This window comes from Vanellus vanellus (assembly GCF_965231255.1).
Source record: "Vanellus vanellus genome assembly, chromosome: 4".
Lineage (NCBI taxonomy): Eukaryota > Metazoa > Chordata > Aves > Charadriiformes > Charadriidae > Vanellus > Vanellus vanellus.
The window spans coordinates 69948030-69963925 of NC_138909.1; the positions used below are offsets into that span (position 1 = coordinate 69948030).

At 40.9% G+C, this 15896-nt stretch overlaps 1 protein-coding gene across 5 annotated transcripts in view; it reads left to right on the top strand.

Annotated features, from left to right (window-relative positions):
* The window catches only part of LIMCH1 (LIM and calponin homology domains 1), a 189829-nt gene that overhangs the window by 76937 nt on the left and 96996 nt on the right, over window positions 1-15896 (top strand). For all 5 annotated transcript variants that reach the window (XM_082482133.1, XM_082482135.1, XM_082482136.1 and 2 more), the window contains exon 3: window positions 7227-7296. In XM_082482133.1, the coding sequence (XP_082338259.1) occupies window positions 7227-7296 (70 nt within the window). The remainder of the gene's footprint in view (window positions 1-7226; window positions 7297-15896) is intronic.

Genomic DNA, 15896 nt, shown 5'->3' on the forward strand with positions numbered 1-15896 from the left:
TGTAAACCCTAATGCTCAGCTGTGTGCATGAGAAGAGAATAGCCATTGAGTACACCCAGAATGGCCTGTCTTTGTATTTATGTTAAAAAAAAATGTGCATCTCGGCAGACCAAATAGTAGAGGTTTCTTTCAGTGGAGCTTGGTAATTGACAGGGCAAGAGACTGTGGAACACTGACCCATTCAAACGGAGCGTTGCTGAAGTGCAAAGCAAGGTAATCCTGTGAGAGGTTTCAGCTTTCCAAGAGTGTATGTTTAAGAAATAATATTGGATATGTACTTTGGGCAATTATCCATGGCCGTTGCTGCTCGATGTAAAACTGTGTGTGAATTGTAAATCTAAAGGTGCATCTTTGTCACTGTGGTGGTAGGTGCTGTGTAAGGAGCTTGTGAAGGCATTTACACGATCTTCCCTGTTGCTTTTATTGAGCTGTTTTGCAAGGCCTCTATCTTGTTCATATTTTTAGTCTTTGGCAGAGCAAGCCATGCTATCCTGAGTTTGGCATAGTTGTTTTCTCAATCCTACACATTTGCGTAGTTCTTTATTCACCTTTTACTTATCAGACCGGACTGTGAGGCCTTTATAGGACAAACTCAGTTCTGACTTGTTTGTTAAAAAAGCACCTTGTTCATCCAATCCTAAGTAAATAAAGACAGGGCCATCATTAGCAATCACTCAAGAATGTTTTCCCAAAAATATTTTTGTAACCTCAGGAACATCTCTATATTTTGAAACTTCTTTACGGCTTCCTTTGCAACAAAATATTTTGACTTTTCATTGTCTGCTGTTTCAATATGAAAACTTTAAGACTAATAGTGGATTTTTGTCTCCTTGTCAACTGTTTGGGAGCATTTGGGAGCTGCCACTAGAGCATGAGTTTAAAATATGTGGATGCTGAAGCTGTCTGGGCTAATAATTATCAAGTGCTGAAAGGCTGCTTGTTAGAATGTAAATCTGTACAACTTAATTTAAAAAAAAATGTCTCTGTGAAGGTTTACTGTGGATAGAATTTCCTGAACTCTCGAATATTGAAATGCCCTTTTACTTTCAGATCAGGTCATTAGTCAGCTTTTCTTTTTAGGAATATGATCTGTTATTTGAGCAAAGAACTCTGTTGGATACCTATCCCTTCAGCCTGGATTGATCTGTGAACACACATCACTTCAACTTTTCTTTTTTTCCATTTCTGAAGCTTATTCTCTGAAAGTGCTTCACTTCCACTTCCTCTTAAAAACAAGGTCTTCTTGGAGGCTGGATTTTGGCAGCCATCCTCTGAATATTTTCTTAACTGACGCTTTCTTGCAAGAATTTCATGGGCAGTTTTCTTGGTGCTTTTCATTAGATCTTTTATCAGCTGTTGCCTGAAACGCCTTCTTTTCCTGGCAGAAGTTTTTTCAAATTCTTAACTGGTGATAAACAGCCCCAGGAAGGTCTTGTAGGTTAGTCACACAGTGGCTAGTACTGATTTCAGCTTGTCTGTCCTGCTGTGGAGATACCTTATCTCCTGGAATGCCAAGCCGTGGGGACAGCACCGAACAGAGCAATTGATTCTTCTCATACTGATCAGAGCTGTTTTTTATCACGGGAAGGAAATGACCTAGCTTCTCCCTATAAGAGCAGTGATGGAGCAGCTTTCCACTTCCATCGTGCCCTGTCCTTTCCCTAAGGTAAGGCAGCTCTAAGGTTTTAGCTTCTCTGCAGCGTCTTACTGTGCGTCGTCTAACAGCTAGCTACAGAAGAATCCAAGCCAGCACCTGGCTCGGGGAAAGGGAGGAGATGTGCGTGTGGATGTTGGACTGAAAGTGGCAGGAGGACTTTGAGAAGTGAAGAACAGAGGATTGTCCCAACTCAGGACAGGTGTATAAATGCCAGGGGTGGTGGGCAGAAATCCCAGCTGGGAGCCTGAAGGGTCAGGTGTGTGTTTAGAGACTCAGGTTTTGTGGTTGGAGCCTGGAGAGGCTTGGTTTTATCTTGTTTTAGGTTATTGTCTTTTGGGTGTTTGGTGGGACTGTTGGGGTTTTTGCCTTCATCATATTTTGTTTGAATTCTTCTAAAAATTGTTTTATCTGCTTTCTGTCAAGTCTTTGCTCCTTTTACTATTGAAAGTTCCTTGAGATTTCATTATCATATCTTCCTTCTGGTCATGTCAGAGAAACACTGTCCATTTCAGGTACCAGAAAGCCTCAATAAGAGAAGTATTACAGTCTTTATATTTCTGGTTTTTTTTCCATTTTCCTTCCCATGTCATGTAACTTCTTGCATAAGTAGCTGTTAATACTTTAGAATGATTTCTGTGAGAAACAAGTTGGCTGAAAGCTAAAGTTTTAAAAAGTCCTCCCTAGACTTGTTTTGCCTTTCCAAAATGTCTGCTGGTCACCAAAACCCAGCTACCAAAAAGGTCAAGCTCGGGGAGTGCTGAAGGATATTGTTTTATGGTTTGTTTCGACCACTCTTGCCTCACCATGTGGTGTCAGACCTTAAGTTAGCAGTATTTTACTGTAGGGGAAGGAAAAAGCAGAAAATAATGGAAGATTTAAAATAATCTTGGTTTGTTATCTCTCAGGACTGTTTAGTTGGCCTAGTCCCATTGGCATCTGTTTTCCTAGATGCAGGAGTATGAAAAATAGTACCAATACCTTAAAAACAAAACAAAACAAAACAAAAGCCACAAAAATTCCAAACAAACAAAAAAAAAAACCTCAACAAAAACAACACTTCTGTTCCAACTTGGACAGTTCCACTCTCTGACCACTTATACAGTGGCTCACCAACCTTGGCGTAGCAGAATGTGGTACCCAGTTGTATAAAGATTTTGCTTCGTTCTTTAGAAGATGCATATACGCTTGAGGGTTTTCTACGTTTGGAGAACACCGCTGTACAAAAACCTGAACTAAATTTGTGCTTAGGAAGACCTGGGCTTGCAACTGGTGGTAGCTGGGGGCAAGACTGGGGTCTGACGTTTACATTGGGAGTGAGCAGTGTGTCTGTCCTTGATGCCCTTGTAAGGATGAGTATTCTTGAGCCCTGATGATTTTTATTGCACAAGAAAAAGGACTGCTTCCTTGGAGGAGGGGGTCAGCAGGAGCTGGGAGGTACTCAGAGAAGCAAGTGATCATTCAAAGTCTCAGTACAAGTCCGGACCTGTTGGTCTTCAGCCCTTTGTCAGAACCTGCCCCTAGGGACCTTAGTGCCTTCCTTAGACTTATCAGTACTGCTAAATTGGCCAGAGAGATCGGATGTCAGGCAGAGGATCTTAATGTGCCATCAGCTAGGTGTGCCTTCGAGTGCCTTCCTGCTGCAGGAATGGGTGATGGAAGTAACTTGTCTAACATGATCTGGGGAAAGGGCCTTCAATGTATGTTGTAGCAAGGTGTATGTCGTTGCCTGCCCTTGGTGACTTGGTACGAAAGTGATATGGTCAGGTTTTGTAATGGAAGTAAATGTTGTGAAAATAAAGCACTGAACAATGTTTGTGTGTTTCAGCTGATGTAGAAGCTGGTGGGTTCTATGTTGCTCTGATAACACTTGTCCTGCCGCTGTGTTTTCCTTACCTTTCTCAGGGATCGCTGCAATACGAACGTATTTTTTAAGATTTAATTTAATGTCCTAGAACGATCCATTCAGCAGGATTTCTGATGCTTTTTTAAGTTATCAAATTTGTGATTCCGGGAGAATGTGAAGTTGGTTTTAGTTTTTCAGGGGTTGTAATGTAATGCCATACAAAATTGTCAGAGATAACCATGAGGTTGGACAACAGATGCTGGAATTGTTCCACTGTCCGTAGACGCCTACGGTACAGGTCTCTAGACTTGCTGTGCAGCTAAGTGCAGGAAAAAAAGCTGCTTCTGGTTATGGTCATGTTGGTCTGACTTTGCCGCTGCCTGCGGTGCAGCGGGCCGGACAGAACTCTGCCGTATGCTGGTTGCCACAGTTTCTGGATGGGAACCAGTGGTGCTTTTTTACAAAGTCTTTTTTTTTTGGGGGGGTGGTACAGAAAAATAACAACAAATGTTTATTAAGAGGTCAACACACCCTATTATGGTCAGGTTTAGGGCTGGGAGGGTCACAAAGCCAAGAGCTATAACTGTAGTGGGGCTGGAAATGGGGCCAGAGGAAGGTTTAGGCTCCTCTCTGAGCTTGGTCACTGGGGTCATGTCTGAGTGTCTTCACCTCAGAATGAGCTCAGGTTTAGGATTAGGACTAGGAGAGGGACAAAGGCTAGAGCTGCAGATGCAGTGGGGTTGCCAAAGGAGGGTGTGTGCTGCGAGTTTTCTTCCTTGCAAACCTTAAACCTGAGACGTGGCTGGGGACGTGAGGCCAAGGGCAGCCAAGTCCTTTGGTTAGGGTCAACATGGCAAGAAAGTGTGGGACTGCAGTTGTAGGGGGCTGCAAAGGGAAGGCGAGGGTTAGGAAATGTTTTCCCCCTTGCAGACCATTTTCCCTGGGCTGTGGGGAAAGGTCCCCGGTGCACAATGTTTTTTGTTTGCCCCATGTACCTACAGAAACCTGCCAGAGCTGGTAAAACTTTACATATCAAGACAGGTGCGCTATATGAGTCTAAACTGGCACAGAAATTGTAGTTTGTGTGTACTGACCTATATAGGACAGGGTGTAGTCAGTGACTTTTTGGAGAAGCAGGGACAGGTAGTAATTGTGAGTGAAGGCGACCATTGAGGCACTCTGCGTGAACAGTACGGCTTTTCAGCCAGGTTGGTGGCCGAGCAAGCTTAAGCCACTCGATATTTTGGCATCCGGACTGTTGCTCTAGATGAGGCAATAATTTAGAAGCAGCCAGTCTGCTCTGGAAGAAATCTCCCTTTGGCACGTTCTGCAGTGAGCAAGTCCTGGGGGTTTTGGTGCCAGACTGTTTAAAGATGTTTCCAACAGGAGGTAAACATTTTAATAATAGAGACCTTTCTTCCTCAGGCTTTTCCATCTTGCCCCATCCCATTTCCTCCCTCTTCAGGCTCCAAGCAGTGATCTAAAATGTTGTTTATTCCCTGCTCCTTTCCTTCCTCTCATTTTATCCTTCTCCCATATTTCTCAGGGAAGCCTGTACAAGCCATTTTGAAGATTTATTTAGAATGGTCTTTGGCATTTGAGGTTTCCATTAAGACTGCTTTATTTTACTTTCTATTATTGTCTGTGGCTTTTGATCTGCACCTGCAATATTGGTTGTGGTGCCTGATGTATTCACATTTGAGTAATATAGAAAATGGGATGCTTTAACTAATATATCCTTTTTTTCCCCCCAAGATGGTATAGGCAGATTGAAGATTGAAATCACAGCAGAGCTACAGTATTTGGAAAGAAGTACTCTGACAAAAATAATAATAAAAAAACCCTGCCTGTTGCAGCAGCTAAATGGAAAATAATAGTTTTATAAGGTTGCTGCTGTGCAAGGCTGAAAGATAGGTTAGTGCCTTTTTAGGGAAAAAAGAAGTAATGTTTGTTTTCCATCTGTGAAATAAAATTATAGTTGCAGGAAGTGAGATGAGCGGTTCTTTTCTTGCCATTCTGTACATCTAAGGGGAAAAAGTGAATTGTTTGTATGTAAAAGTATATTCTTTCATCATTTGTTTTTAGGACAATAGTGTTAGATTCTACCTTAAGCAGAAGGCAGGAATTGCACAGCAATCTGTATCAGCTTGGCTTACAGAGTTTTTAGATGCAGGTTAAAGAAAATACCCCCAACTCCCAAAAATGTCATTCACACTGGGTTCGTTGCCACTCCTAATTAAGGTGATGTTGGAGATCTGAGGACTCCAAGTGCGTAATAACACAAGTACAATTTGGGACAGGTCAGGCAGAAGCTTTATTAGAGAATGTTCAGAGCAGCATCTCCCCCTCTCCTCCCCACTTCTCTCCAAGTGATTGCAGAGACCCGACCTATACACTGTTTCAGGGGAAAAAAAAAAAGAGGTGAGGAAAAACAGGCATTTCAATGTTAACAAAGCCCAGGTATCCACCCCTGGGAGGGATGGACTCCGTAATGAGCTTGCTAACTGCCACAGTCCTAAGTAAATGAGGTGACACTATGGAGAGGTGGTTCTTGGTGGAGCCTACAAAGTGGCCCACCCAGTATTATCTTAGCTCAGAAGTGGGAAGTTTGAAACAATCGCAGACTGTTAGTTTTTAATTGAAAGGAATTGTGGTTTTTTTTTTCAGTTAGGGTAAACTTCTTAGCTGGACCACTCAAATCTTCAACATTAATAATTTTACTACGTTTGTAGACTGCCAAAAGGGTCTGTTCTTGAATGGAGAGAGTGTCAGCACAAAGTGAGATTCCTCTCTTCCATAGTGGACATTCTAATTTTTAGAGAGTTTTACAATATCATAGACATCTTTTTCTCTTCAAAGATCTTGAATTTGAAGTGAGTGTCTTGATCTGATGATTTTTTTCCCAATGGATGGGACTGGTTGAATTTTATTCCTTTGGATAAAAGGCATAAGGGTTTTCTCATGGGGGAAGGGTGGTAAAGAAACAGTGTTTGTTGCAACAGGATTTTATAATTAAAATTCCCCACTTCTAGAGGCTTGGTCATTTTTTGAAATATTCTAACAATAAGCCATGTCAGCACTTCTCATGGTGTGTTCATGGGTGGTGGGGAACTTTGTTTTGGAGGGTTGGTAATCTTTGGACACTGAACAGTGTTCAACTGTGGCATCACTGTCCTAATGATGAGATGGGTTTTTTTGGACTTCCTTTTTATTTGTCTTCTCATGTTTATGTTTTATGGGGAGCTCCGTTCTCCACAACATATGCAAGGATGGCATTCAATTTCAAGTGCAGATGCAGAAAATAGGCAGGCCACCCATAAAGTGTATGTCCTTTCTTACTTTCCTGCACTGCAGAAACTGCCAGACTTCTTCCCAAGCTATGGAGGTACCTGGGTGCCCTCTGGGTTTCTGCTCTCAGGCCTGTCTAGGCATGACCTGCCTCTGGGCAGCAGAGGCAGACTGATGTGACAAAATGCACCCACAGCCACTTTTATACCACAGGGTATAAAAGAAATACTGTTGTGGTACTGTGCTGTGGATATTTTTCCTCCTAGTTTTTTTTCACTTCAGTGATGGGTCTTTGGCTATACACGTGTGTTTTCAGGAGGGGAGAACGGGGAACATCTTCCTTTCCAGCTGTACTGAAATCCTTATGTGCTGGGGACAAGTGTTTGATAATTTGGATTTTGTGACTTACCACTCATAAAAACTCCTTTCTTGTAACAGGTTGCTGAATGCGATAAAGCCGGGATTGGTAAAAAAGATCAATAGACTACCGACCCCCATTGCAGGTTTGGTGAGTATGTCAAATGGAGAAAGAATCTTTCAGTGCTGCTTTTTGCACCTTGATTTTATGACTGCGTCATTTAGATAGCAATTATTTTTGTAATTCGAACTCTTCTTACCTACTAAACTCAGACAGTCCGTCAGAAATCTGAACTGTCGGTGTAGTCACCTTAAGACCTTCCAGTCTTTTTTTTGGAAGTGGGCAGTATTCAAGAGGCAGAGTGTGTTTTTAGAGGAAGAATATCTTCTTGGTTATACGTGATCCTCCAGTCGTGGTGCCGGCTTTAGAAAGACTGGAATGTATGTGTTAGAAGCTGTCACCACAAAAAGATAGCTTTTTGGAAAGAAAGAGAAATGTGCTTGTATATTTTGTCTCATTTTCTCTTTCCCCAAAATACCACAGTCTGCAGATAACATTCATTGCTGGACTATCTAGGGAACCCTTTCATGTTGACTTTAAGGGTAGAGTAAAAGTTGGCCGTGATCTGTTATAAGCGAGGAAGACCACAGAGGACGTGCTGACAGTCCATGGGCTCTCAGGAGCGCCAGAGGCCCAGGAGGTCACCTCAAGGGGTGGCACAGTCCAGAGGCTGCTGTTGGGGAAGAAGGTGGGTTTATGAATGGGTTGTTAGGTCTAACAGGATTAGCCACATAGAAATATGGCTGTATTGATTTTACCTGGAGATGTGGCTGGGCATAAAAGGGCCCCTGAGCACGTGGAAGGTGGCCATCCTTGATTTAGACTAATGATCTACTTAATTATATATGTGGTTCCTTTCTGTTCTGGCACTACTCACATTGTAGTTTAGTTGTGCAAGATTCAGAACATATTGCTTGTTGATAGCTGAGGTTAACGTTCCTTTATATAAACCACATTAAAAAGTTTCAGTGTATTAGAAACCATGTTACATTCATTTTTAAATTGGTTCTGTAATGTAATGACATAGGCTTTGAGGCTGGGTCCTTCAGCCTGTAGACTGACAGGCATATTTCTGCATGAATACTGCCTAGTTTTAGGATTTAATTTGTGATCCCCACCAACCTTTCCCTAAAGTTTCCTTGTGCCTTTCTTTTGCCTCTAAAACCCATCTAGTTTTATTCCTATGCAGTCTTATTTGAAAGGAATATTTGATATAAACAGCTGCAAAAGATACCAGTAGTGCAGTTTTCTTTTCCTTGGCTCCCTTTCAGGAAAGACTCAATTTTTGTTATGACTGTTTTAAGAGGATGATATTGAATTACATTGGGTTTTTTCTTATTCATATGTAAAATCCCAAAGGTAAGGCGGTTGTAGTAGGAGGGACATAGAAAAAGTTATTGTGTGTGTATTTTTCTCATTCCTTGAGATAAATCTCTCTTGCAAAGATGTGTATCTTCAAAGCATTACCAAAAAAGTGGTTTTCAGGCTACTAATGATACAGCGGATCTTTTTTTGTGTTGGGAAGTGACTTTTTTACCTCTACCTGTGTCCTCTACATACCTTTAGTAATTACTTTTCTAAGTATTTTTCCTAATAAATAATAAGGCTATAAAAATAGGCTATTAAAAAAAGTTCACTGGTGCTTCTGGCTTCTTGAACTTTACCAATGGGTGTTTTTATCTACTGTTCTGTGAACAAATTGCTCCAAAAAAAAAGCCATGCAAGTGTCCCCTTGCTTTTGAAAGCGCCTAGTTCTGTACCTGCTGACTTGCATTGCCATTTTTACTTACAGTGGTGAGTAAGTGTCCGTTTTAAGGATTGCATGTGAATTTAAATGGTCAGGTGTTCTAGGCTGTTACTTGTGTTTATGGTGTATTATTTTAAAGTACTAACATCAGGAGTATGTTTGAGCACAGGGTGTATCTTTTTCTTTTCCCTTACCTGTACCATGTCAATTTGACTGAAAAAACCTAAAATATTGACACTATAGTCCAGAAGCAGTTATACCTCCTAGTTAGTTGACCGCATATGAGGGACATTCCTTTATTTATTGCTAATTTTTCTTTATTATCTTAGCTTTGGTTGGTTTGACATCGTATATAGTTACTTCTTTCCAGTTATTTCACCCCAGTGAGTGTGATTTCCTCCAGCAGACATAGAACTGCTGTGAAAGCTTCAGTACCTTTTCTGCCTTGTGTGAGATGTGCTTTTGAACTCCTACATGCTGCTTCTGCCTAAAAAGTGTAACTAACTTATTCATTCTAACAGAATTAATCAATTAATTATTTTTGGAGAGCTGATAGAATAAGTATTTAGTTCACTAGTAGAGACAATAGGTAGGTTTTCCTTCTTACAGAGCTGAAGCTAAAACTTATGAGTAATTGTGAAGTACTCAAAGTGCCTTTTGTTTCATCTTTAACCTCCAGAGACGCAAACAGTCATATATTATGTAGCCCTACAAAATGCCTACTTGAGTTGAATTCTCCAGATGATACTCTATTTTTCTCCTTTGTTATTGTAAGGCCAAATGAAGAAGTATGCTTTGTTGAAGGAAAGTAACAGTAAACTTGAAGCCTGTGTTGGAGACGTGCTGAGATGTTCATCTGGGAGTATTATCAGGTGTAAAAATTTTGCCTGTATTTCATGTTTGAGTGATTTCTCATAACACTGCAGGGAAGTATTATGTATAACTGGTCTAGCGTTGACAGATTGAATTCTTCAAACTTTTCCTGGTGTTTAAAGCTAGATGAATCTGCAATTACTCTGAAATTCTTGCCAGTGACTTCCTCATGTGGTATTAGAGGGAAGGGATTATTTGCAGACCTTTTGTATACCAGAACACCAATCAAGTAAACAAAATTTATTGGTTATAGTGTTGCTGTGTTAAAGAAGGGGCTCGAGGATCTGCACACTGCTGTACTAAGCACAGGCCATATAAACACACAAAGATGATCTTTGTCTTGTTGCAAGTCTAACTCAGGATGTGGATTGTATGCAGCATTACATATAGAATTACTTATGTTCAGCTTGGCAGGCTTGTTTGTAATTTGCTTTGATCTCCAGAAGTGCCGACTGCTGCTGTTATCACAGCAGAAATGATACATTGCTTTAATGAAATAAAACGTAGGACCAACGGTTTGGTATTCAGACTTACAAGAGAGTGTTAAATTTGATGAAATGCTCTCTCATTCCTCTTCGGTGTTCATTAATCCAGAAAGCTAATGCTCCCACCAAAAATCAAATTCACAAAACGTCCAAAGGAAGTATTAAACCTAGGTAGGAATAACAGGCTTTGCTGCAAGAGCTGTGTTGCCAGAAGAAACTTTCTCATGTGAGAAATTGATACTGAACATCTTTGTTTTAAGACTGTCAGCTTTCCAGAAGCATCTTTTCGTGTATTTAATTGTGCAAGGCTGGAAAAGTATTTTGGCTGAGTTATTAATCAAAAGACCATCTGAAGCTGCAGAAGTCTCACAAAGATGAATTATTAGAGTACAATGAATGTAATTAATGTATAAGTGATTTTTACAAAACCAGCATTTTTTTCAGTGAGTTACTGTTGGTTTCTTTCATTTTGTATGACGTTCATAGTGGGCACAACTAATTGTTAAGGCTTCTACTAACTGCAATTTTGTACAACTATGCCTTATTATATATTTAATTCTATAGAAATAAAAATTTTTCAGCATCATCGTACACAAGCTTTGCTCTATAAAGCTAACCACTGTATGTTGACTATCTTTGTCCCTTAAAAAATGTCTAGTTTTTGCTTCCTGTCCCTGAATAATGTCACTCTAGAAAAATAAAAGGTTTCTGCCTTATCTTTTGTTTGACAGGGTTTAGGAGAGTTTATAGCATTACTTCAGTTCCTTGAACAATCCCCACAGGAGCTCAGACACTTACTTCAGAGGCTGTGTGAAAGAGTCTCACATATAATAGTAGGAAGTAGTCAAGACAAAGTTGGAGGGCTGAACTTTAGCTTGGCTCTTGGCTCATGTTTCAGCACTACTGAATAAAAATCTGTTTACTGTGGCATCCACTTTTCAGCTTGTGTACAGTCCTCAACTTTGTGACATTGGTAGGATTTAGCAATGGAAAATAAAGCTCTGCAAAAGTCACCTGGTTGCATGGCTATTGCACCAAGATGAACAGAACTGTAATGTGTTGTTTAAAAAAACTTTTTCCTTTGAAAACAAGGTTGTTGGTTTTTTTTTCTGTGATTATTTTCATAGGAAGTTTCTCTTGGCAAAGTGTTCTCCGGGAACTTGCGTATTAAGAATAGCTACCTGTCTGCTCGTGCTGGTAATTTGCTCTTATGCTGTACTGTTGCATAAATTCCATGGGGTTTTTTTGATGTGATATGGTGTCCCAAAGAAATTTCAGCAATGTATTAGCTTTCAGGAGTTTGTGTTTCTAATTAAGTTCAGCAAATGAGGTCTTTTATCTTCATGCAGATATGAACCTGAAAATAAAATTGCAAGACCCTAATATAGTGTAGTGTGTTTCACAAAATTAAAAATAATCGGAGAAGATAGAGAAATACATGGGACTTTAACTGGTGTGCATTATTTTTGTCACTCTTTCCACTCATACTTCGGTGTTACTATGTTGTTGGTTTTTTCTTAAAAGATTACCTTCTCATTCTTCCTTTTAATTTCTCACTCTCCCTTCAATTCTTTGTAGTACTTTCTGGAAAGACCTTGCTCCTATTGTAATATCTAGATTCATAATGCATGATAATTTCTGTTTCCTTATTTTGTTATTCTTGCTGCTGGACAAATTCATTTGCTAGCATAATTGTATCCATTAAAAAGTCTTGCTGTGTAAGTTGTGATACATGTGAAGTAAACAGAAGCAAAATTTCCTAACTGTCTAAAACCAGTAAGTTCTTGGCACTCGCATCCCAAAAGCATTTTTTGTGAATGTTGATGGAAAGCAAAGCGTCAACAGCATAGCAAAATGCTGTGCAAACCATTCTGCCGTGGTTTCTGTGGATCTTCATTGCTAAATGGTAATTGGCTTCTCTGCACCTCCTGTGCCTGCCTTCAGTTCTGAAATCTGAATATTTGACTAAAACAATACTTAGGGTCTGGCCAGTGGTTCGGGGCAGCACTGTGAGCTTTGACTCATCCTGTACTGTAATATATATTGAATCCCTTCACTAAAACAATAGTATCCTTAATAATAATAATAATAAACAAAATTGTTGGCATCGTTGCTTATGTTTGGGTTTTTACTCCCCAAGCTTTCTAGACTCTGCCTTCAAATTCATTTTTCATTTAGATTTTCTTGCCTATTTGTTTTGGTGTCATCTGAGCAGGGCAGAGCTACCTTGTAAAATTCCTGTTTGATGAATTTAGCCCTATGCTACACTCACAAACATTTCTAAGCTTCACGAAGAATACAAAAGTAAACTAACAGGTGTTTCTTAAACAGGCTATTTGTAAACAGAGTCTGTGTGTGTAACAATCTACAGTGAGCTGTAGTTAATTCATCGCCGAAGAGGAAAACAGGCATCAGTTCAAATTTGGCAGGAAGCACAGAGGAAGCAGCATTGATGGGGGAAAAAATGAGATGAAAACCAATAAAAACTAAATCTACACTAAAATGCAGCTGTTTTTTGAAGGTTATTATTGCTCCCAATTAACCGTGCAAATGCTGCCCAGAAAGCATCGCTCTTCTCCCATTTAGAGAAAAACTAGTGTGTCAAATGCAAAACACAATGTTGGCATCTCATTTAGCATTTTATTGGTTGAAATGGGCGTGTTTGCTCTGGTGTTGGGTTTGGCTCCAAAACTCACATACTTTTGGTGCTGGAAACTAATCATCGATCCGACAGTAACGTATGTGCTGGAGATGTATTCTGCTGCGGCACTCGGGTTCAGCCTGTGCTGCCCAGGCTTCCAAGCTTGAACTTTAACCTGATGTAAGGATGTAAGAGAGGCTGAAATAACGGAACTAATAAAATACATTAGCCATCAAAAAAAAAAAACAAGGGAGGTAAATGACTCCATCTTGTTTATTTGCTTTTGATGGTCTGAGCTGCATTTAGTTATAAAGCGCACCCTCAGGGAAGTGAGTTCAGCCAGCTCCCAGTAGTCTTCATGTTCAACATCCCACTGTGGCTCATGAGCTGTCCTTAATGTCCATGAGAGGTCCCTTCTGTCCTCAGCTACCAGCTGGAGTGTTGCCTTTATCATGGCTGGAGGTGAAACTTGAAGTGACACCTTGTTTGCTTCTGAATTGGCCCTTATTGATCCCTCCCAGGTTTCTGTGTGCACCGCTGGCCCCAGCCAGGGCTTCTGCAGGCCAACCTCACCGCTGGCTTTAAAGTCCCTTCTGCTGGATGCTTCCTCGGCTGCAGTGCTTACAGTGCACTCAAGAAGCTAAGCTGTTAGTTGGCTGGGACCACTACTTGTCCTACTAAGGGTACCGTCCTTTTCTGCCGGCGTCCACGAGTTTGTCCCTCGTTATAAGCTGAAGTCTCTCGTTTAGCACCCTGAGCGCCCTGAGCAGTTTCCTTTTTAGGTCAGGATGGCACCAGCCAAGATGGGTAAAGGTTTGCAGGACACACGCGAAGGACAGCTGTGAACCATAGCAGCTGTGGACAGAGGCAAACTTTGTCATGTTTGTTGAGGCCCGTTCCCAAACTAGCCTGGTTAGGATTCAAAGGTGCAGCAGTTTCACAGTCAGCTTAAGCTGTGCCCTGAGCCTGCTGAGCTCTGCTGCTGAGAATGTCATGACTTGATTTGGCCGAACGCTAATAATATGTGTAAGCTCTTTGTGGCAAGGATCATCTGCTAGTCTGTTTTTGTCTAACACCTCACCCCATGAGTCCTGCTCTGTGGCCAGGACTCCTAGATAGTATGTTAATACAAATAATAAATAACACTTACAAAAATATCACAGGCATTCCTGTGTCATTCACAGTCTGTTTTTAGACTGCTCTCCCAACTTGAGTCTTCAACCAGGGCTTTAATCAATAGGTTTATAACTAGCATTATTCACATCGAATAATTTAAAATGTTAATACGCCAATTCAAGGGTAAGGAGAACCTTTTCTATGTTAAAACCAAGAGAGGATGGTCACTGCAGAGGATCTCCTTTTTGAATTACTTTTTTTGTTTTAGACAAAGATGGGTTTATTGCCCAGCCTTGGGAAGACAAAGTCAACTTTAGAAGTAAGTGCTTGATTAAAAGCAAGGAGCGTACCTGTTTTGGGGCTGCCATCACAAAGATGTTGTTTATAAAACTCTATAAATACAGGATTAGTGTAATGATTGATTGCTTTTTTTTTTTTTTTTTTGGACATAGGAGGTTTAATAAAGTGAAGAATTCCAGGGATAACATTTGAAAATGCCAAAAAGAAAAACTTTGCTGCTGCTGAAGCCCTAATGCTAGGCAGCTGAAATGTGAACTTGCCCTTATCCTGGCATTAACCTTTGCTATAAATGACAGTCTTTCCTCGGGTTGGGGAGGGCAGCTGGCTTCCAGGAGGAGCTCGTTTTGTACCCGTGGAAAATGCAGGTTGCTCATGGGATTAATTTTTAGATTTGCTTTCAGATCCTAAAGTAACCTTCCGTAAGTTCAGCCGTGACTTGCATTACATTGATTTACTGACTCAGGTTGAGCAAGTACTGCAGAAACGGCAAGCTTTTGAAGAACAGTCACTAAGTATCAGGAAAAAATGATAGTTTAACAAACAAAATGCCATTCCCTATGTAGCTTAGGGCTGCACTAAATAAAGTGAAGAATCAAGTGCCTTCCTCAAGCTGTTGTCTTAGAAACGAAAGGCTTCCTGAGCAGAATGACTTAAACTCTTCAGGACAAATCCCACTGTTGAAGCTTATGGCTTCTCTTAAGAGTTGGGCAAATGCCACATGCTCTGGAGGTGTGCACCGTTTTCAGGAGTGCTCAGTGGAGGAGTTGGATACCCTGAGTCTGTGAATGTGTCGCCCGTGTCCAGTAATGAATGAGGCACTGTTGGAGTTATATCCAGGCCCTTGCAATCTTTGGGTGACTTCTGTTGCAGAACTGATTAGTTTGCTGAAGAGGCTCTGAAAGGAAGCACTGAGTTGGTGTACTGCACATGATCATGCGTGGTGAGCTATGAATAACCATGTCTCGAGCCTGAAAGATGTTTCAGCTGCATTTTCTGCTTTTGTCCTTAACAAGAAAAACTAGACCGGAGGCTACGGTCGCTTCCAGCTGTTTTAAGTTTGACTTTCCTATACTTTCTACCATGCCAGCGCTAGCCCACCACCTGGAGCAGGCAACTAATGTGACTGAAAAATATCCTTCTCCTTCATCTTAGAGCATATAACTGTATGAGCAGGAGTGCAGGCTGGAGAGAAGGAATAGGCTCACCGCATCGAGGGAAGGAGGTACCATTTGATCAGTTTAAAGTAGTTGCGAAGCTGCAGCTAGGGAGTTTAAAATTAGATGCAACCCTTAAGTTATTGGCCAAAATCGAAGCACATGGGGACCTGGGAAAGTCTTATCCTGAAATCCCTAGTTTAAAGGTTGTCTGTGTTTAAAACTATACTTAGTAGTACTCTCACTCCCTAATTCTGGAAAGCCTCTTGCAGGTTGGAGTCTGTAGGTCTGCGCTATAAATACCGTCTGATCCCCAACTGTCTTTTTCAGTGACATGTAGCCTCTGCTGCAGGGAACAGCTAGATGCCAGTATT